Below are 24,458 nucleotides of genomic sequence, written 5' to 3' on the forward strand. Positions count from 1 at the left end.
TCTTGTAAATCCACATCTGTCTCGACCTCGATCCTCCTGCCAAGAATGGTACGAAGTACCTCAAATACTCTGTCCTGGATCGGATTGATCACCTCCTCAACTTGACCACATCTAACGCTGATGTCCTCAAAGAGAACACTCTTTATATGGAGTAAGGTTGACCACTGAAACAAACTGTGAGAATCACCTTCTAAGATCCTCTCTTGTGCTAAAATTTTTCTAGATGTATGTCTTATAACTCTCAAGACAGGGATGACAACGTCCTTGGTATGGGCAAATGCAGCTACTGTTGCCATCAATCTGTGGATTATCTCAAGAACTTGGATAGCCTGATGGGTGATCTTCGACATCCTTGTAATAAACTCAATGGCCACCGTGTGAGATCTATCCATCCAATTACATGTACGCTGAACCATATTCCTGAATCTTTCTGCTTCGTTGATTGATTGAAGGGGCAATGCCTGCAATGGTGATCTAACTGGATCCTGACGTCCCAAAGGTTCATTGATGTGACTGAAATATGTTCTCCATGCACCGACCTCTCTCTCAAGCTTTCTATTCTTTTCTACTTCTTCCCTAAACTTATCCTTCAATGCCTCAAATGTGTCGGTGGCATCATCTAAAGTCTGCTCTGCTGTGGATGGTCCTAACTCAATAGTCTGTATATGATAGTCCTCTGCTAGGATCTCACCCTCATATTTGTCTGCTGCCGGTGTAGCTATCTGCAGTTTTCTAGATCCAGTCTCATCTCGAATCATCTTGGACATCTTTGTAGCCTTCTTCTTCTCCGTTGTCATATGTGAGCGTCCAACAAGGCTCTCTAGATCGATTGCACTGTCCTCGTCCTCAATTACGATCACCTTAGTCAATCTCTCCTTCAACCAGTCTGGGATATTTGACCTTGTCTCTTGAACTTGAATTTCTTTGTGTACTACTTCTTCTTGTCTGGGAGGAGATGTTACTTCATTATCATTATCTAAATCATAGTCTTGGAGAGATCCATCGGATGAAACATGCTGTGCCTGTTCTTCCTCCTGTCTATCATTCTGTACCATCGATTCCATGGATTCTTCCACTCGAACTGTTCTATCTTCTGGCCTGGAAGAAGTACCTGGTGTTTGATCTTTGTTAGCACCTTGCTTTTTCTTGGAAGGCTCTTTCTTTTCTGATCTTTCCTTTCTCTTTGAACCTCTCGGATGGAGATTGCCCTCACTGGCACATCGAAGGTTACCTTCACCTGAATTCCTAGGATTAGGATTGCCTTCACTAACACTGGCTCCACCTTCGGCTGGCTTTTCTTCCAAAGTAAAAGACATGGCTATGCCTTGTTCTCTCAACTTCTGATGTTGAATGTCTACCCATCTGCGAGTACAAGACAAGACTGGTGCCATCAAATCATCTAAATCCACGGCCTCGGGCTCATTCCAATTCAAACTAATTGTTTTACTTTCTCTATCATATGAAGATTGGATGTGCCTGCCGTTGTCCTGAGCTTGGTCGGCCACTCTGTAAATCTTACATTTCCTGATGAAATCCAAAGGCAATCTAGAATGTATTTTGCGTTTCACTTCAAGATCATCTAGGAGATTCATCATAAAATCTTCAATTTGGTATTCATGTCTAAATCTTCTACCGACTGTCTCTTCTAAATGTCCATGAGGATCAAAACTATTCCTCCAAGCAAAAGATGAAAAAGGATACAAGGCTAACTCCTTCTCTGCGTCATCCATGGCTGAGACATTGGGACATACCTCAACTGAGTTACCCAAAATAATAGGTACCTGAACTCCATTCTGATGTCTGTGTCTGAATGCCTTCACATATGCTGCCAACTGCCTTGTTACTTCAAGTAACACAATTCTATCTGTCGGGTACCTCGGCAGCATATATGGAGGTAAAGGACATCCATACACTCTAATGTAAGTGAACTTGGGAAACTGAATGAACCAAGCACCGTACCTCTTGATTAACTCCTGGGCATCCTGAGATAATCTGTTGTGAATCCCTCCTTGCAACGTCCTGGTGATGTTCATCGTGAAAGTATCATTGATTAACTTGTAGTTCTTCCCTGGTGGATGATGCAAGTAGGTATAGGATTCACAAACTCTGACCTCGCCGGGTCCTCTTCCAATCACTCCTCTGTGAGGTAGTCCTGCGTACTCAACGCTCCTGATTAAGGCATAAATGACGTATGAACTCATGTGGAAGGACTTAGTAGCCCTGAGTCTTCTCAACTGTACGTCTAAGCAATGGCTAATTATCCTAGCCCAATGTATTGTACCCTTCCCTTGAACAATCACCTGGATGAAATAAAACATCCATTTCTCAAAATAGAAGGCATGAGGTGCTCCTGTAACTCTGTTGAGCATGGTGATCAAATCTCTGTACTCCTCTTGGAAATCGATCCGGTGTGGTGTGTTCGGTACTTTGCTCAGACGGGGCGACTCTTGAGTAGCCAGTTCTTGTTGATTATGCTTAGACAAGCATCTGGATCATCATCGTACACTGATCTGGCTCCTTCAATGCTCTTGTATATCATGTCCCTGTGCTCTGGAAGATGAAAGGCTTCACTTATGGCCTCCTCTGAAAGGTACGCCAAAATGTTTCCCTCATTGGACACAATTGTCCTGGACTGTGGATTGTAATGACGGGCACACTCGATCATCAACTCGTGGCACTGAATAGCTGGAGGAAAACCGGCCGCCTTGATAATGCCACTCTCTATTATTCTCCGGGCGACAGGTGATGGCTTGCCGATGTAAGGGACCTCTCGGAACTTCTTCGTGCTAAAGTTCCCCAAGTTTGTATCTCCAATGTTGCTCCACTTGGACACGATCTTGGTCTCCACCTCTTCAGTCTTCTGATCTTCTTTCATGAGAGCCGAGCGACTGGTGGATGCTCCCGCCTTTGGGGTCGCCATACCTACACAACATTTCATTATAAGAAATAGATTTTGCAATAAATAACGTAGATAAGAGAGATAGATTTTAGGAAACCTCATGATAAGTCCCTAGAGTTATCATTTCCTAAAATACAACGATTGAGCTAAGAGATTTTCAAGGATCAAAATTTGAAATATGACGATGAATGAATAAAACAATAACAATAAAATCGCCATACCTCGATAGAGAGAGCTAACTCTAGAATGCAAAAACAAAATTTGCCTAGGCAAAATTGAGGTATAAATAATCTTCAATATGATCCCCTCAAGATTGACTTCGCCACCTCTGGATAGAATGTGATCTTCACTTATCGCCTTGGACGTGGTCTCAAATGAATCTTCAAATTCGCACAAATAAATCTCCAAGTCTTTAACAAATTCGCCTTAGGCGTGATCTTCAAATTCGCACCACCTTTGGTTTGGAATCGCACCACCTTTGATAGCTAAGCGCGCCACCCTTGGATGAATGAAACTCGCACCACCTTCGCACTATCCTTAAACACACTTAACACTTTCCTTTGTCTTCCTTGATTCGCATGTAGAGAGGTAAAAATGATTATGTGAAAACGAACATTTCACTCCCCTTATAAATAGCGCTCATACCCTTTCACCCCTTAGGCCGACTTGACAAATAAAACCATTTTTTAAATGATTTGCAATAAAATAACAAGGCCGACTTGCCTAATTGGGCGCTTCAAATCGATTTTTATATTAATTAAATAATTAATTATTAATGCCTTGCGCTTTTTTAAATGAGAATTTCGATTTTTAATAAAGGCAAAAAATAATTAATAAAAGATAACGCCATATTAAATGCTAAATAAAAATGGATTTTCAATTTTTTAATCGATTTAGCATTTAAGGAAATTTAAATTTGTTTGTTTGGCGCCAAAATTGGAAAACAAAGGGACGTACCTCATCGCTCTGGTCCCTTGGAGGGGGACAGGAGCGATTCACCATTTTGTCTTGACTTTTGCGTTTCTTACGTCCAACTCCTTCATCTCCACGTTAAAAATCGATCACCTTGATGGTCCTTCGAATTTGATCGCCTTGTGTGCGCATGTGGGTGTCTTTTAAGTGCACATCGCCCTGGTCCTTGTCCAAAGGACAGGAGCGATCCTCTTGTTTTCATGTCTATCTTGCATCTTTTAACTTCGATTTTTTATTGTGGGCGAATAGCATCCTTTGTTCGTGTCTTTTGCGCTTATTCCATTTGCTCGCATGAAGTTTTGAGTGTCTTAAAGGGATCATCGCCCTTGTCCCTTGGAGAGGGACAGGAGCGATCCATGTCCTTTCCTTGACCTTGTCAACTTTGCACTTCGATCTTCATTGTAATGCCCTTCAAACGTCGTCCTTCTCCTTACCTAACCTTGCTTCGCTTTGATCTTTGAAGGAACGTGCGTGCTTTTGATGATATCGCCCTGGTCCTTGTCCAAAGGACAGGAGCGATGTGAGGCTTTTACATTATTTGGCAATGTTTGGACGTTCAACACTTTTGCAAATTATCTTCAAACGATGCCTTGGACCATATGCTATCTTAAGACGTCTTGACTTAGCTTGATCTTGAAGCAAAACAAGGAATCCAAAGCAAATCGCCCTGGTCCCTTGGAGAGGGACAGGAGCGATATAGTCTCCATGCTCAAAATAATGATCATTTCACGTTCAAAACTCTCGTTTATCATCCTTTTACCATACCATGGACCCTCTAAAACATTGCAATGTCTTGTCCTTACGTAAATTTTGCATGAAATGGCCAATGCATCTAACATCGCCTTGGTCCCTTCCTAAGGGACAGGAGCGATCTATGTTATAGGGTGTCAATTTCTTCATTTTAACGTCCTTTGAGTGTTTGCGCATGATGAAGACGCCTTGAAATGTCCCTCGCCACCTTGTCTTGACTTGTGTCGACCTTGAACTTCGGAGGAACGACCTTGAACTTGAGAGGGACGTATCTTCACCATTGTATCGCCCTGGTCCCTTGGAGAGGGACAGGAGCGATCCTTCCTTTGTGGCCTTCATCTTACTTTGCCAGGTTCCAAGTTTATATTCAACGGATTCGTCCCTCTTCACCCCATTCGTCCATGCCTTGACATTGTTTGGAATTTTGCAAAAAGAGGTAATTATATCAAAAATCGCTCTGGTCCCTTCCTGAGGGACAGGAGCGAACTAGGCATTTAGCACTGTTATGGGCGTCCCAAAAATCTTCAATTTATATTCAATGCGTTCATCTCATGTTCTCCTTCGTTTTTGAACGTAAACTTGCCTTGACCCTTGTCTGGATTTTGCAAAATGGAGGAAATCGCTCTGGTCCCTGGGAGAGGGACGAGAGCTACAAGGTACCTCGCCCTGGTCCCTTGGAGAGGGACAGGAGCGATTTAGTCAATATAGGTCATTTTCCTTCATTTTTTGCATCTCAAATTATATTCATTTGGCAAAGTATCTTCCTTCGGACGTCCTCCAATTGCTGAGTCATCAAAATCTTGCATGGACATGGCGAAATTTGAATTGTAGCTCCGGTCCTTCACTGAGGAACAGGAGCGATTTTCTTCCTGGAGGCCTTTCTGTGCTCATGAAAATCTTCAATTTATATTCAATGGAAAGACCTTGTCGTTCTCCATCACTTCAAACGTAAACTTCGTCTGGACTCTGCAAGGACAATGAGATATTTGAAATTGAGCTCCCGTCCTTCACTGAGGGACAGGAGCGATTTTGCTCCTACAGGCCAAAATAACAAGATTTTTCACATTTTAACACTTCACGAGGCGAAAACAAATCAATTCCAATGCCCAGGATCAAACTTCAAAAAAGTCAAAATTTGGTCAAAATATTCAATCAGACAAAAATTCACATTGACGGTCATCATTTAAACAAGTTTAAGTTCTGCATGAACATTCCAATTGAAAATTAGACCATTTTGGCGAAATCATTGCATTCAAAATTTGCATTCTAAAAAAGAAAGCTCAAAAGCTCTCAAAAATGACTGGATTTTGGCTTGAAAAGGCAAGATTTAAAACCCTAAGGCTTAGCCCTAAATCCAGACAACTAACGGACTAACAAAACCCTAAAAAACGAAAGCGAACACGAACAAAAAAAACAAGCAAAAAGAGGGGGTCCCCATTTGCGATGGGGCGATGTGTGAAATGGTCACAACAGGTACCTAAGCGAACTAAGGGTTGATCTTAGTTTTCTCATTCACATACTCAATTTTCATTATCATTAGAAGGCTCATGCTGCAACAAAGGCTTAAATTACCTTCAAGAAGGCTTGTCTTGATATTTTGATTAACAAAACACTCTTCTTCAAGAGATTTCGCTCCTGTACCTTTGGAAGAGTCAGGAGCGAAATTCTTCTTTTGATTCAATTCCTCCATTCCTCTCACTTTGCCTTCGACTTGATTTTCCAAATTCTCTTCTCGTCGTGCTCAAGTCAATCCACTCCCAACTTTGCTTAAAACAAGATCTTCTTAGTGCTTTAGGTGAGATAGGAGGTCCTTCCAAGAGATTTCGCTCTTGTACCTTTGGAAGGGTCAGGAATGAAATTCTTCTTTTGATTCAATTCCTTCACCATTTCTCAATACCTCACCTTGAACTTAGCTTTTGAATCCTTCTTCCATCATGATCAAGTCGATTTGTTCCCTAATAAGATTCGTTCAATTGCTTGAGTGAGAAATTAGGACCTTTCAAGGATTTTGCTCCTATACCTTTGGAAGGGGAAGGGTTAGGAGCGACTTTTGCTTCTTGGCTCAGATTCCTCATTTTTTGATATTCAAACTTGTTTCAATTCACTTTCAAGGCATGCATACATCATTTCCTCTTCAATCATGCCATCAGAGCAAGGGTTTTGGTCCAACTTAGAAGCAATCGAGGAATCTAAGAAAAATTCGCTCATGTACCTTTGGAAGGGTCAGGAGCGAAATTGACAATATTGTTCAAATTCTCCATACTTCATCATTCAACATGGTTTGAATTCACTTCTAAAGGCACACATAACTCATCTTTCTTTCAATCAAGCCCAAAAAGCGTGAGTTTGGATCCAAGTAAGGAGCAAGAAGGTGTTCTAAGAAAATTCGCTCCTGTACAAAGGAGCGAAATTCACACTTACACTTTAACTTGGAGCAAAGGAAGTAGTTCTCAGGATCACCATTTCCAGCTCACTGTTTACCAATCTTCTTTAACTCGGTCAATCTTCATGCCAATCTTTCATTATGAAAGAAATGGTTGTATTTGCATCAAGTTAAAGAAATCTTCAAGAGTCTTGTTCCTTTCACCTAAGCTCTTTTCGTTGCTGCAAGATTATCAAAACATTATTAACCATTAACCTTCAAACAGACTTTTGTGTACAGATCAGTCACCAAGGGATCAAAAGAAGTATGCTTTTAGACCAGATCGGTGCTTTGAAGGATCAGGATGATCTCTTGCAAAGGGAGTAATTCGGGCTTTTGAAGAGCAATGGAAGTAGATTCAGGTTTTTTGGAGTGGCAACAGAAGTCATCTTTGGATAGCTATCTTCCAGCTTGATGTTGTCTTGAAATATGAGTTGCTTATTGTGAATTTGATCTTCTTGACTTCTCCACGTGACTGGTCTTCTATGCTTCCTTGAATGCTCATCTTTCCATCAAACCTGAAATACCAAGAAAACACTTAGATCAAAATTGTGAACAAACACCCGGTTAAGTAAATGTGAGACACGGGATTCACTTCACGAAATTCTTCAATATCTGGAAATAGCATCAATGGGCTCTGCACATAATAATTCAAATCTGCAATTGCATTTTTAGACCTATCAATGAGATATCAGATCTGGACCTGCACAAAATTAGGGAGGAAAACACCTGGATTTGAATATGAACAGCTATTTTGTCTTCAAGAATTACTTCCCTTCTCCTCTGATTTGGCTTAAGTTTGATCTTCTTCACTAGATTGCATTAAGCTCTGCTTGAATTCATATCAGGACTGCATATACTTGTTTCCAGAATCCGATGTAGATTGAAATCCATGTCTGTCAGATTATTCACTTAAATCTGCACCTCTTGAATTCTCCTTAAAATCTGATTACCTCAATTCAGATATGAATTCGTATCTTTGCCTTGTCATTTACTTATGCTCTCCTTATGATCTGATTTTGAATTTAAATCCCCCAAATGGTTTTGTTCATGTGACACATCTTTCCCTTCAAAGGCCAGCTTGTTTATTTCCTAAGTGCCACACCTTACATTGTGTTTCATCGTGGCATGTGTTGGTAATATTAGGAGCCAAATAAAATGATAAGGTGGCTCTTTTCTTATTAAATATGCCTTAAAAACTTTTTCCTCTTTCCAAAATTAAGTTTTGGTGGGCCCAAGCAATGATGTGGAAAGGTATGTGAAAACTTTTAAAATTTCCATTTCTGATTTTGTGGGGCCCAAGCAATATGTGGCATGGTAATTAAAAGCACTTAAAATCCCCAGGCTAAAGCTCGGTGGGTCCCAGCAAGGAAGGTCCATAAAAATCTTGTTTGATTCTCCATTTTTGAGTGTGTGCGGCCCAAAAGGATGATATGATACGGTGGAGAGCAATATGAGGGGGGAGTGGTAGGAAATGTTAAGGGTAGCTGCTACGTGGAGAAAGAGGAGGGAATGGGATGTGTGGGGAAAGGGGGACATAAGGGATATAAATGATGGAAGAAGGAGATACATGGGGGGGGGGAAGAGGTTTAGGATGTGGGAGGTAGAAGGGGTTGGAGTTAGGATATGTTGGGGAATAAAGTGGAGTGGGAGGTATAAGGGGGTAATGAAAGGGTAAAGGAGATGTAGGTTATAATGGGAGTTATAAGGGGCAAGGAAAAAGGGTAAGGGGGTAGGGTGGTAGGTTAGGATAGGGATAGGCTACGATGGGGATAGGTGATAAGATGGAAAGGGTAGGCTAATATGTGTGTGGTAGAGGTAAGCTTAGGGAAATAAAGGAAGTAAGACTTATGGGATGTGGGTTAGGATAGGTGATTTTAGGGGAATAAAGGGGTAAAGGGATAGGTAGTGTGGATGGCAGGTTAAAGGGAGTGTGAGATAGAAGGTATGAGGGGAAGGGAGATGCTAGGATAGAATAGGGGTAGGGGTAAGGTGGAAAGGAAGGTAGTGGAGGGAGGTGAGGGTGTAAGATGGAAGGGTAGGTTTAAGTTAAGATGTGAAGGAGGTTAAGGCATGGGGTATGAAAGGTGGATGGAGGATAGAGGATAGGAAGGTAGGTGAGTTAGAAGGTATGGTAAATGGAACTGAAGAGTGTTAGGGGAGGTGGAAATGGGAGGAAATGGAAATAGGAGTGATTGGGTTTGGGCACCCATTGACAGGATCGATAGAAGTGGAAGGGATTATGCCTTGGCTTGGAAAAGGGAATGTTAAACCTCACTTCATTTCAAAGAGAAAGACTTGGCCAGCTCCTGTGCAAATACGAACAGAAGGTTAACAACAAAGACGACAACAACCAACTAAGCTAAGAGAACTAACCTAGAAAGCAAAAAAGTGGGGGTCCCCATTTGCAATGGGGCGATGTGTGAATACATCACAACAGGTCCTAGTTGCTATTTCTAGAAGTCGTAGTATTCCAGATAAGATCTTATCTTTATGACTTTTATTTAATTCTAGTCACCTAGGTTGGCCATTTTGGCGCCCAAAGATAATTCAAAATTTCGAATTGATGGAAGGGAGAGTTACCAAGTCGGCCAGCACTAAGAGGGATAATTTACATTTTTGCTTACACTAGATTAAGTTGGCCTTGTATCCTAAAAGGCATGTCTCTACCTTAGGCCGCATATATAAAGGAGTTCATTAGATCATTCTAACATCAAAACAAAACATCACCTCTTCCATCAGTGAATTTTATAAGCAGCTTGAGCGAATTTATCCAACAGTCAGAAAAATTCAGTTTCAAGACAACGAAGTACATTCAAAGAAGGCGAATTCTATCATTAGCAAGGCAAATTTACCAAAGAAGCAATAATATCATTCTCACAAAGGTGAAGTCAGACTTTGAGGCTGCAGACCTGATGATCAAGGAAGACAGATCTCATCATTAGACAGCTCAGATTCACCCTTAGACAACGAGGATGTAATGTCCCCCACCTGATTAACATAATTAATCCATCTCAATATACTAATATTGATCAATTGAGAGACTAAACATAAAGTCAGACAGTGATTTTCTTCAATTTATTAGTTATTAACAAGTACTTATGTATTTTCCTCATTAGATGATCCTCATTAGAAGATTAATCTTGTTATTCCTCTTATTGACTATTTACTAAGAGTTCTTTCTAATTTTTATTGATCTAATATTATTATTTCTTTTGATCAAGCATCTTTATATATATATATTTATATTAGCAATTATTATGTATTTGCTTATTACCTTTTGTATAAATCCTTAAACTACCATTGCTTATTAATCATTAATATATATATTGTGGCTAGTAAAGGCAGACAGATCTGGCACATGTCAGATCTGGTCTGCCACTGTTTGCAGTCCATATTAATATTGTTATTGAATTCTGCCTAAAGACATTGTCGGGCTCATATATTAAGCATTCATATGAAGCCCATCCCCATGCATACCACCAAGAGCAAGGATCAGACCGTTTATTATTTTAATTTTCCAAGTATTACCAATGCAAAAGTACTTTAGTTAATCTGATTTCTTAATTATTACTGGCATAATTAATTGGCAGTATTTTCTGATATATATTTATTAACGCAGTGTCCCTGATTATGGTTTAATTGTTCTTCATAATATTATCATTATGTAATCTGCAGATAGTCATTAGCTGAGATACACCTTACCGATCATTACCACAGATTGTGATGCTTGATCCTCTCCTTGATGTGGTATGGTAATAATCTCTTCCTTCGGTTCGCTGATGAGTCCCAGATATTTAGTTCTGATGCTTCCTTTTCTCCCCCGATCTTCCAATGTTATTTATACATTGGTGTCAATGTAGAAAGACGCATCATTTTATAATAGATGCACCTTTTCCAAGTGAAGTGATTACTACTAAGAAATCGGTCTTTGATTATATCAATTTATTAATGCTAAACAAGGTTCCAATCGGAATTCATGAGTTCACACTCTCTAGGCAATGTCATTATACCTCTTCAAAATATCCACAAATACATGTCTTGTTGTATATTCTATATACTGTCGTCTTGCTATGGTTATATGTATATTGATCCTTGTTAAGGATAATGATTGATGGTTGCTACTCTCTAAACCGTGACTCTATATGCTCGTCCAAAGTGAACTATTACTAAATAAATCTCAATGAATTAAATTACCAATAAGGATGTTTTGTCTTTCAAGTGTAATCGGTACTTAAGCAAGTGATACAAGCCAAAGGCAATTGCTCAGAATGAGCGGTCCAAGTTAGTAAAAGAGATTTATTCAATGGCATGAAGGTATTTCATGAAACAAATGCACTATATGTTTTGTTATCGATAATTTTCTCAATTTCCGCTTACTTCCACTAATGAACTTTCAATATATTATGTGTCAAATATTAATCTAGATCTGCTAAGGTCGTCAGTGGAAAATACTGGTCTTTACGTATTTGGTTATCAATGAAATTTAGACTCTCTTTCCTTATTTGTTTGCCACCTCTATTATCGCTACTATATTAATATTCTGATGAAGTTGACCATCAATATTATAAGTCGACCATATAATATTAATTTAATGTTGCTTTATTCGGATTACTAATTTGTTAATCTTAATTAATATTATTAATGATTATTTCCTCAACATATCTTTGATGACCGCTACCTTATTGCATTATAATTGTTTGATAGTTATTATATAAATAATAATCATGACAAATAATAATAAACATTAATAAATATATATTATTGTTTGATAATTATTATAATAATAATCATTTGTTGATAATTATTGTAGAAATAATAATAATAATTGCTTCATTTAGGATATATACATATATAACGATCAAGGAGGGGACATGACAGAGGATACTTCCTAGAAGGTGAATTCACTTATCGAAGGGAGGAATCTCCCCTATAGAAACACATATCAGACCTGCAAATGTAGAATAAGAAATCAAGTCAAAGTGGGAGTGTATAAAGGTTATATATCATGTATGATTGATGCCCATTTGTTTGTTTTGCAGGAAGCAAGGAAAGAAATCAAAAGGATCAAGTTGGAGGAAGATTGGAGAGAAGACCTCAAGGAGAGAATGTCAATATCAAGATCAAGTTACAAGGAAGATATCCTCAAGGAGACTTCATGAACGAGCACAAGTAGATGACTACACAAGAAACATTTACTAATGCAAGAGCAAGATCTACACCAGCACGCAAAGAGAAGGCTTCATTTACAACCAGAGCATGCCTAAGAGGAAGAATCTCAAGTATTACACCCTAGAGGCATGAAGAGATCAAAGGAATGTTATAAAATCACTCCAAGGCGAGCAAGTGAAGGATATCCCATCACCACTACTTTGAATGAGCAAGAGAATGTTGAGTATTCAAGAGAGACTACGAAGTGCAAGTTAAAGGTGGAGTCCTAGTCATCATTCTAGTCACCATTCACCAATCAGGGAAGGCCTACCTCAGCAAGTCTTGATTCAATGTACCGGGCTCACCTATGGATGCACAAACTCTGAGGCACCTACCCCTGATATCTATTGGTCCACACTTTCTGAATGTAATTTTCTCATTGGCTAAGGAAAAGTTTGTTGTAACAAATCCTAATTAGGGTTTTCATTGTAGAATCCTGGCCATTGATGGAAAATTGATCCTGGCCATACGTTGTAAATGAGCTCTCTATATGAAGCTCAGCCTCTTCATTTGTAAAGATTAATAGCTAATAGCAGTAGTTAATAGTCAATAGATAGTCTTAAGAGAATAGAATAGTAATTAGAGTAGAGTAGGAGGAGAAGGCAGAAATTGTTGCTTAAGTTGTAAATGAACTCCATTTTCATTGAAGTTATGGTGAAGTGTGTTGTTTCTTTATAACGTGCATGGTTTCTTGTTGGATCTTCATGTTAGACGACAAATAATTAGATTGAATGGGAGAATTTGTTGAATGCATGGAATCCGCCCAGTCCATACCACTAGCTTCTTACTGATTGCTAGTGCTCCTTGTGTGGTCAACTGGAATGATATGAGCTTAATTTCGAATCGTTCTACACTCATTGTTTATGCACTAACTTGAATGGTGATCAATGTTTGATGGTATTGATTCGAACATCTTTGAAACGTCCTTAGAAGATTGCACTGAGCTTGTGTCAAATTGTTCAAGTTGATGGTGAGACCTCGCTCGATAGGGTTCCATATAGTCATTTGTCTATGTTCTTACATTCTAGGTCTTAGAATAGGCTTTCTCAACCCTTTACCTTTTGCCATTTCTTCAAAATCAAGCTAGGTTAGGACAAAGAGCATCACCATATAGCAACATCGGATGATCTAAGTTCCAGCAAATCAAGCATTCAGGCATTCGAATGTAAGTCCCCTTGTGATTCCAGCATAATCACATCAAACCAACTGAACTTATCCACACATAGAGACCCTACATTCATGAACCTTGGAGTCTTTGTTGGATGAACCTTAAGCAAATCTTCAGCATTCGAGAGATTTTGTTCAAGAGAGGATAAGATACTTATGGTATTTTATTCTGTGTTCGCATGTGCTTAAAAAACACATCAACAAGTACCTAGCTGGATTGTTGATTTTGGGTGACGTTTTTTAAGAGTTTGTTTCAGTTTCAGTGTGGATTTGGAGTGTTTGTTTGCTGCTGTGTTTTTTGGTGTTGCTGGACGTGGTGGCTGAAGCGATCTTCTGATTATATCTCCCTGCCTATTGACCATATCGTTCTAGGTATTGGCTCTTTCCCTCTTTACTCCCTGGGCGATATAACTCACCAAGTTGCAGACTGGGATACAGAGATTCTGATTTATAGTTGCAAATCAAAATTTGCTGCTGGGCCATACCATTTGGAAGGTGCCTCGGTTTGCATGCATCACTTTTGGAGCTTCCATGTTGCTGGTTTGAGGTTTGAGATTGATCACTTATGTTGTTTATTTCATTTGTTTCAGATTTGGTGTGATTTAGTGTGGATTTGAGTGAGTTGTGATCATTTTGCTGTTGCTGGTTGAAGCTGGAATTGTGCATTATTGACTTTCAGATTTGGTTCAGCAGTAGTGGCTTACTAGAATTTATTTTGATAGCTGTTTATTATTGTAATCAGTGTTGGACATCATTTATAATCTTCTATTCTATATTTGTAATCAGTGTTGGACATCATTTATAACCATTTCTGGAGTGTTGCTTGCCCACTGCAAAGTGGAAGAGGCTGGCTTAGTCGCCTTTTGTTAGTAATTCAGTTTTTTTGTAATTCTTGTCCTCCCACTGAGTAAGTGGTTGAGTGATATTTTGCCTCCCACTGAAATATGCATTAGAGTGATAGTTGTTATGTATTGTCCTCTCGCTGAAATATGCGGTAGAGTGATTGAGTTGAAATTCCTTGTTGTTTCCTTGGCTGGTTCACCGCCAAGTAGTTTAGTGTCTATCCTGCTGGATAAGCAGAAGGGGCTAGCTTGCCGCTCGTGCATTGTAATTTCAGTTCAGTTTATGGTGCTAACGATCTTCGGAACACCGTATGCTCTCACCCTCCCAAATTGGGCTCTCGGTGAACAAAAGGTGGAAGGGTTCCCTTTCAGTTGTTTTAGCTTATTTCTCTAATCTTAACGGGTTATTGTGTCTGCATTGTAATCTTATTGGAAAATCAAAAAAAAAATTTAGGGGAATATCACATCTTCTCATAAGGAGCAACATCTTCATTAGAACTTGCAGGGTAAAAATGAAACAATGAATCGTTCTAGTTAATAAGAAAGAATCTTACAATGCATGTATTGTGTGTATACTCTGTGAATGCTTCGTGTCTTCATATATTGATATGTATACTTTGTGTTTTTCTTTATGCTCTGTGTTTAGTTCATACCGGTAGATAACTCAATCTGAGAAAGTTAAATCAGCATTGCTTGAGGACAAAGCAAATTTAGGAAGGGCAGATTGTCATGCCCTATCCTTGACCATCATATTTTTTCCCAATAAATGAATATAACCTAAATGTAGCAATTAAATTATTGTTAATTAATGGATGTTTATTTATTAATTTAAAATTTAAGTTGAATATGAAATAAATGTAGTAATCATTATTAATTAATTAATATTTGATATTTGATTAATATTTATTAATGGATGATATTCTTGAAATGTTTAATGAATTAAATTAATATCTATATCAAATAGTACCACATAAGGCAGTGACTCCTTGGAAAAGGGTCACCTCCCTTTGAATGACGGTGACTCTTCCTTGAGTTGCCACTCCCCCCTTACTCATATAAAGCATTGTGAGGGACGCAAGGAAAAGGAGCGGAAAAAAGTGAAAAAAATCAATCATTTAAGAATAAAAAGAACAGTCTAAAAAAGATCGCAGTCTCATCCGATGCAAATAAAAGCATTGAAGGAAGATATCCCATCAGAGGAAAAACGGACAAAGGTCTAATCTGAGTAAAACACAATTCAGACCATACCGCCATTAAATAGATCAGTTCGTCCAGTCCTTGAAGAAGGAATCAGATTTGATATTGATAATAAATTGAGGCATACAGCAGTTTAACAATATACTATAATTTTGGTATGTGCTTCTTGTGATATACTTAGCATAATGAATCTGGTTTATGACTACAAATATATTTATTGTTCATCTTTATACTTTCCTATGGATAATATAAGATAGGAATGACAGTGTAATAATGCCTTTCTATCACTAATTGTTCATATGACGATTAAGTAAATTATATGGAGTCTGTAATACCTTTCAATCTCACCATCCAATTATGGAGGGAGAATACAAGGAAGAAAGAGCACTAGGCTCCAGCAGGTACGCCGACCCTGAGTGTGGGCCAAGAGGCAAGTTGACGAGGTCCTTGGTGCTCTTGGGCTTGTTGGAGAGGGATAGACTCAAGATGCCTTGTGTGATTCTCCTTGAACTACATAATGGGGACAGGTGTAGGGAGAGTAAGGGTTGTTGAATCCTTCATATAAACTGGGCATATATAAAGAATGTTGAATATGATCTATCATAGCATAATGGAAATGTTGACTAACCTGTTGTGCAGGTTCCAGACCAAGCTTTAGTTGACAATAGTGTCCCTCTATCGTATTTACTATGCTCTAAAATTGTGATTCTAGGTCAGAATATAAGAGGGTCCCATTAGGGGACATTACAATGTTGCATGCCATGAGTATTATAAGGAACATTGAGTGCTTGTGAGTGTGACTGCAACTAGCTAGAACTATCTCTAATGGATGAGTCCTTGTCTGTTGTGCGGGTTCCAGACCAAGCTTTAGTTGACAATAGTGTCTCTCTATTGTATTTACTATGCTCGAAAATTGCGATTCTAGGTCAGAATATAAGAGGGTCCCATTAGGGGACATTACAATGTTGCATGCCATGAGTATTATAAGGAACATTGAGTGCTTGTGAGTGTGACTGCAACTAGCTAGAACTATCTCTAATGGATGAGTCCGTGTCTATGGGCGGAGACGAGAATCCACTATAGCAATCTCTGAATCAAGAGAAGTCATCAAATTTGCAATTGCCCCAATTGTCCTTTTCTTTTCTAATTCTTCTTATACAAAGCAAGGAAAACCTTAATCTTGTGTAATTTTTGGTTCTACAAAATTAGACAATTCCACATTTTGGCCAGGAAATCATGCAAGGTGATGCTTAATATAAATGATGCCTCTTGTCATCCTCAAGCCACAATAAGTGCACACACCATTCTTGCCTCTATACCTGATCTGCCATGCCTCCAAGTAGGGTCCGTGGTCATCTCATTACAATGGTTGCTTGTGAATGCCATCTCTATTTGGTAGAGTTGAAAACCCTAACAAAAAGTAAAAGAAACTAAGCTACAACTTTAAAATTTCTAAACCATAGCTCTGAAATAAGGAAGAACAGGAAAAATCTATAACTGCTAGAACATAAAAAAGAGTTTCTTACCTTTCAAATCTTGTTGCTGTGTGCTGTCTCTGGATTACGATTGTGTGTTTTTATTTGCATCAATGTTTCGGATAACACTCTGTGATCCATCATCAGGATGTAATGAGCTCTCTTACATCCCGATGATGGATCACGGAGTGTGAATAAAAACACAGAATCGTAATCCAGAAACAGCACACAGCAACTAGATTAATTGTGGAAAACTAATATCACTAACTTTTAAATCTTGTCAAAAAATCCATGGAATTAGTCAAAGATTACTTGAATAAGTCAAATTCATCTAAAAATTGTTGCAATGAAATCAAGGAGTTAGGGGCCCTAAGGTATAACTCACAAATGAGAAAATAAACATTTTTTTGGCTTTTTTCAGGTTGTGGCCTGTATTTTTTCATCCTAGTTGAGTTTATTCCTTGGGCTCACAAATAACCACAAGTTTACTCGTGAGTTACTCGGCAAGTTCTCACCCAAAGCATACTGGTAAGTTTTTGGGTGAGTAAACCCAGCTTGCAAGTTGGTAATCAATCTACTGAGCAAATAATTGGGTCAACTAACTAGTTGGTCTAACAAGCCTTACCTCTTATTATAAAAAGTTCATTAAATTATAACCAAAAGAAAACATAAAGTATAAGGAATATCAATAAAGAGGGCCCCAAAATTACTTTACATATAAATCTACTTTTAAATAGAACAGCACCAAGATAAATGTTGATAAAGTTATAACGCAATTATAAAGAGGAAATAAAACTAAATAGCGTTCTAAAAAGGCACCTAATATCTAACTGTAGCACCACAGATTTTCAATCTATGGAATTTAAATAATTAAGAAATACTAAAGAACAAAGCTTTACATGGGGAATCTTATTATTGAGTGTGATGCATGTTTGTTTTGACGTTCTAAGTGAGCTATTTCAATTTTGACCCATTACCACCAATTGTCCCTCTGGTATTGAGTCACTAGTTGTCTTTCTGATGTTGTGGAGATAACTCATTTGATATGTCAAGACAGAAACTTGCTTACGATTTCTGAGAAGCACTAAATTAGAGCATTCATTTTATCCTAGAGTTTTAATACTATTAATAAATAAGAAAGCAATGAAAGACAATTCTCAGAACAGTCAAATCCCTTATTGACATTCTCACTATGCCAAGATAAAACCCAAAGATGAGAACCATAAATGATGTTGGACACTCAATTTTTCTTTAGTCCTCGAATTTTATCTTAGAAAGATACAAAAATTAAAATAAACAGATCTACAAATCTCACATCTGCCTCTTTTTTGCAAATATACAAATATTATATATAATTGGGATCTGTTTTTATATTTTGGCCTACTGTAAGGGTTTTGGTTGGTTAAATTTTTTTCCTGGGACACATCATTGACAATAACTCAGCTTCAGTATTTCCAGGAAATAATCATTCTGAACTTTGTGTTCATGTTACTATATCTTATCAAAATTTTGTGGTGTTTGTACTTGTTACCAGCGATTGTACCAGGTTTTCATGGTGCATTCTTGGAAGCAATGGTGAAGGTATTCGGTGATTGTTCTGAACGAACAGTAAAGAAACTAGAAGCAATGCTTCTGACAGTGCAAGATGACAAAATTAAGCACATTGAGATGGATATGGAAGCAGAATTTTCAAGTCTGGCACTTGATATTATTGGACTGTGTGTCTTCAACTATGATTTTGGATCTGTTACTCGAGAATCACCAGTAATTAAGGTTTGCCTAGTGAACATAGTTATTTAGTTTTTTCACTTGTGCTAATCTATTGTCATCAATAAATAGAAAAACAGGAAAATTGAGTTTATTTTTCTTACCTTGTCATTCATTCTATAGCATTTTCTGTTTGCAAAATTCAGAGTTATTCAAGCAGTCAACTGCAAGTATCTTGTATAATAGTTTGCTTTCTGCATCTCAGTAATAACATGTTTTTTTCAAATACTTATTGTCTTTCTATTATTTCTGTAATAACCTTTCCTGGATTTTTTCGTGTATTGAAATGTTTGTTTATTTGTTTGAAATATTCTCTTTTAGGTGTTGCAAAGTGTTTGATAAATTTGTATGCATATAACAATCCAGATATGATAATACTACTTTGCAAATAAGATTTTTAACAACCACATTAAACTTCTACATTTGGAGAATTCAAATTGCAATTTTTTTTTGCAGAAACAGAGAAGTTCAATAATTCTGCCTCATAGAATACTCAGACTGCTGAATACAAATAGCAGAGTCAAACACTATGACTGATCTCCAATCTTTAACACTTTGCTGGAATGACAATGCATAAGTAGGCGTCTATCCCAATGGCAAGTTATCACTGGCTTTGAAAGAAAAATAACACTGTTGCAGGTTGAACTAGCCACCAACCTGTGCTGGATGTTAAAACTCCTTACCACGTCATCTTCCAAACCCTAATACAATCCCTTTGAAGTTCCATGGAGGATAAAGGCTGGCGTGACTTCCTGTTGTGCGTTGCACACGCTCCTTGTCGCTGACAGGGTCCCCTTTCCTTTTTTTGGGCCTTTCCATCTTCGCCCTGTTGAGTTCCACGCAGAGTGTCTCGCGTCCTTTTGAGCGAGCCCGCGATCAGTCCGTAAGATGATGATGTTGAATGGAGGAGCCTGTGAATCCATGAGGCCAGTTGAGCCCTCGGGCACGAATTCCAAGAGATTGTCTAAGCTTGTAAAATTGCCTTAGATAGGCGTGGGATGATAGAGACTGGCGAAATCCGCCAAGTAAAGGATAAAGTGTCTGAAGGTCGCATGAGGACCCAAAGACGCCAATTTTCGCATAAGGATATAAGAGGGATAAGAGGGTGTAGAGGTGTAAATTTTCGAAAAACCTCCTCCGTATCCTGAAATTTGCACTAAATAAGAGAGATTACATAAAGTTTTTAGAAGTTTGCGGGATTTGTATGAATGGCGATTTTTGCTAGCTGAAAGGTAAAAAGGGGGCGAAAGCCTTAAAGTGCCCCAAGTGCCAAAATTGACAAAACTCACCAAGTGCCGAAATTCGCACTTTTTAGTAAAAATGACCAAAAGGTCCGAAATTGGCAAAATGACCAAAAGGTCCGAGGTTTTCAAAGTGACCAAAAGGTTTGAAATTGGCAAAATGACCAAAAGGTCCGAAATTGGCAAAATGACCAAAAGGTCCGAAATCGGCAAAATGACCAAAAGGTTCGAAGTTTTCAAAGTGACTGAAAAGTCTGAAGTTGACAAACACACCCAAATCGCCAAAGTTCGCACTTTAAGTGAAAGTTTTAAAAGCCTCCACATCCCCGAAAATCGCGATTTGGAGGAAAGGCACGTGGAAAGTAAAGTTTGAAAGTTGGCAAAACCCCTTGAAATGCCAAAATTGGCAAAGACCCACCATTCTTCGAAATTCGCATAATAAGGGATAAACACGAAAGTCCGAAGTTGGCGAACTACCTCTAAAACCCGAAGTTGGCGAACTGCCTCCAAAACCCGAAGTTAGGGTAAAGTGCATAAAAGTGAAACTCGCAAAAAACAGTCAAATGGCTGAAGTTCACCTACTAGAGGAAATCACGATTTTCATTAATTTACAAACTCCTCCCAATCGCCGAAAATCGCATTTAGGAGGAACATGTGAAAGGTAAAGTTTGAAGATAGAGGAAACCCCCCCCCATTTGCCAGGGTTCACGTTATAAGGCATATTGCATAGTAAGTGTTTCCCACGGACTTCATTCTCCTTCGCTGAAACTTCGTGTAGGGTTGAAACCGCGATTTCTAGAAGGTTGCAAACTTGCAAAGATGTCTCATTTTCTGAAATTCACCATTTAAAGGTATTACTGCGGTTCTTCTTTAAAGTATTAAAAGTCAAGAGGTTTTCATACCTTGTAGGGAGCAATAAAACGTCAAAGTTCACCGCGATTTCTAAAAAACTCTCTAAACCCCTTTTCAAGCGCCTTGAACCCGTAACAATCGCGGAGAAGTGTGGAAGGTTAAGTAATTTGTTTAAAAAATCGCTGAAGTAAATCGCCAAAATCACCAAGGTAATAAAATTGCTAAGTTTGAGTGTGAAACTGCAAGTTCTTTTCAAACCAAAGGCGCCAAATTTTTGAATAGGGAGCTAACCATTAAAATTCAAATCGTAGACTCCCCCATCCGAAATTTGGAATTCATTCTTGCAAGGCCAGTTGTGCGAATTCACACCTTTCATTTTCGCTAGGTAAGTGTGCTTCACCTCTCTTAAAATCGTTTGAAATATTTGCAAAATCATATAGATGCGTGTGCGAGATAAATTTAAAATGATTAAGTCTTAAGAATCGCATCCTTTTTTTTCCATTTATAAGGCGTCATGCAAAGCAATTGAAAACAGAGTCTAGGAATTAACCAGAAAACGCATTTTCACACTTAGGAAAATTTCTCAAGCTTTGTCCATTTTGAAAATTGATCCTAAAGTGCCTAAGTATAAATCTGCAATCGAAAAGCTTCATAAATATTCATGTTTAAATCAATCAAGCTTTTGGCTAAAGATGTCATGTTGTTCTTTCAATTCGGTTTTTGAATTGATCCTTGTATGCTGGCATATCCTTTATCTAACCCGCTTTACTTCCTTTATATCGCCTCGTAATCCACGTCCGACTGTGCAGGATAAATGCCTAAATCAGCGGTAGAATCATCAAAGACGCCTGCTACAGCCAAGACATCGCGAGCATCCAAATCAGATATCCCTCGCAGAGTCGAAAGGATGAAGTATCAGTATCAAAGAGGGGGACTGAGGGAATCAAAAGTTCAGAGTGTCTGGGACAATGTTGGTGATACTGACCTGGGCCATATTGATATCCAAGATTTCAGAAACCGAGTCTTCTCCCCTAATGCCTATGGCAAGCCTAGGCAGATGATGGAAAGTGGCATCACCCAAGCAGCAAGATTTCCCCAGGCAGTGCAAAACTATGAGTTAGTAGTAGAGGTTGCCTGGCATTACCAGCCAAGTTCCAGATTGGTGCTCCTCGAGGACATGGTCCTCGCTAACTTCACTCCTAAAGCCATTGGCGACACATTTGATATTCCCTTCCCAAACAACCCCACAGCCATGACTATAGATGAAGCGCAGGGGGCGTATGATACGAATCCCGCCAGATGCAGAACGCTGATAAATGAAGAGTGGTACAAGGAGAGAAGACCTCCAAGCGTCAGGATTGGGAAAACGACCCCTAGAAGCGACTTTCACAACGAGCATGGGGACATGGTCACATTGCTTAGCAGGATTATGGGACTTCCCCAATCCAATTACTTTGAAGAATGGATGTTTTACTTCACAGAGCAGGTCTTCGCTGGGAAATCCAAGTTTGACTGGGCCCAAATCATAAGCGACAACATCCACACTTAGCTGATCGAACTTGAGACAAAGAAGTACTTCACTATGACCTCCTATTTGGTCTACATGTTCGCCAGGAACCAGCCACTGCCAGGTTTGATAATGAAAGGTGAAATTGGGAATGGACTTGATCAAGTAAAAGTATACGATTGTTACCCACACCTACACTATCAGGATATAGCTCAAAGAGAAAAGAACAGCCCGACCTATGCAATTGGTCAATATGAGCGCGTCAATGACGCCTTCACAATGCGCCTGGTCAGGCTAATGCAGGGAGGATTACACATAAGGCTCTCAGAGCAAGCTACTATCCTAGTGCAGAGGTATGGGGCATGGTTCATCCAGTTCCCAAGGTTCTCCTATATCCAGATATCTGGCTTTGAGGGTGCCCCTCTCCGACTTCCACGGTACCCAACCGACAAGATAGTTCTTATGGAGGTCTCAAGGCAGTCACGTTCGGCAGGTAGCTTACTCAGGGATAGGAAGCACGCTGGATTCGCATTCCCCATGATTATAGGCAACCAGGATGTCCATCTAAGGAGCCCATCCTAGGCAGAGGAATCCTTTGCAGAGCTGGCCTCCTATGGCCTACAGGAGCATTTTCCAAGGAAATGCTTTGACCACGATAATCTAGCAAAGAGGGCCTATGGCAGGCGATATAGAGCAAAAGAATCAGTTGAAGATTATTGGAAGAACTGATCTGATGACTATGAGGTCCGAAGGCACGAATATTCAAGGCTGAGTGTGCAGCAAATGCGACTCTATGAATACCGTCGGGTCCCAGATCAACTCACAAATTCAGGAAATTGCCTGCAAGTCTGGGAATTTGAGGCAGTAAGGCATCTTTTACTAGGCGTTGATTGGTCGCAAGACCCGATCACTGATTTTGAGGCGGTTATGGCAGCCCCAGGAAGATATACCGACCAATGGTTGCACCAGCAGATTGAGCAACTAATACATGAGGGAGTCCAGTTCACTTACCACTTGATGGGTAACCTTGATTCTCAGTCCTCCGAAGATGAGGGAACTTCCAGTGCACCTAAGGAAGAGATTGAAAAGCCTAAGAAAAGGAAGAAGGCTAAGGCCAGCAGAGGAACTCGGACATCCAAAAGGACAAGAAGGGAAAAGATCCCTATTAGGAGACCAGAGGTCACTTCATCATCAAAGGACCCTAGTTCGTCCGATGATGTAGTAGAACTAGATTATATACCTGCTCCGCCTTCCCAGAGTGATATTGATGCATTTGGGACTAATGATGCACCTGCACCCGACATGCTGGACGCCGAGCTAAGAGCCATTGGATCAGCCGAACCAGATAACCAAATTGAGGAAGGTGAGATTCCATCCACTCAAGGGATTGAATTGCATGAACCCACCCAATAGAGTTGCCATGAATTGCTGCTCCATAATACTACCAAGGATAACTCCACTGTTGAAGGAGAGCAAAAGACAGATGATACCCGCGGGCTTGAAAAAGACTGAAGAACAACCATCACACGAAGGCACCAGACAAATGTTCAGTGAAGTGGGAGAAAACTCGGCTGCGAGCAAAGAACTTGACACCTCCTCTACTCCTCCTGTAACGGAACAGCTGCAAATATGTGATGAGACGGCTGAGAACATCAAAGAACAGAGTGCAAATTTAACCATAGCATCAGCCCAGACTGTACCTCAAGAATGGTTAATTGCCCGAGCTCAGCACAAGGCCGCCACCAAGCCACCCATCGATTGGGAGGATATCTTCTCAATCATAGACCAAGCTAATGCCAAGGGGAGGAAAAAGCCCAAGGCATATTCCAGAATAATCAAAGATGAGCAAAGGAACCGTACTATTCACATCGCCACCCCGCCTGTAGACAAGCTAGCAGATCATATTACACTAGCAGATTATAGCATCACGACTGTCCCCATCGGACGAGCCTCTAAGGAACAGGAAAAGGAGGAATTCAAGGATTCAGTACAAAACATACTCAGGCAACTTGAAGAAATAACAGCTGAAAGGAGCATGTATCAAGCTCGTGCTGAGCAGGCCGAGGGGTACATTGATCAACTCTTGAGACCATTACACAATGCTTCCGCATCCCACATTCCTCCGACAGCATTGGCATAGAGAACCACGATAGAAT

At 39.4% G+C, this 24,458-nt stretch overlaps 1 protein-coding gene across 3 annotated transcripts in view; it reads left to right on the forward strand.

Annotated features, from left to right (window-relative positions):
- The window catches only part of LOC131046360 (cytochrome P450 97B2, chloroplastic), a 250,436-nt gene that overhangs the window by 122,980 nt on the left and 102,998 nt on the right, over positions 1–24,458 (forward strand). For all 3 annotated transcript variants that reach the window (XM_057980093.2, XM_057980094.2, XM_057980092.2), the window contains exon 5: positions 18,470–18,708. In XM_057980093.2, coding sequence (XP_057836076.1) covers positions 18,470–18,708 — 239 coding nt within the window. The remainder of the gene's footprint in view (positions 1–18,469; positions 18,709–24,458) is intronic.

The sequence above is a fragment of the Cryptomeria japonica genome, chromosome 8, assembly GCF_030272615.1.
Source record: "Cryptomeria japonica chromosome 8, Sugi_1.0, whole genome shotgun sequence".
In the NCBI taxonomy this organism is placed as follows: Eukaryota; Viridiplantae; Streptophyta; class Pinopsida; order Cupressales; family Cupressaceae; genus Cryptomeria; species Cryptomeria japonica.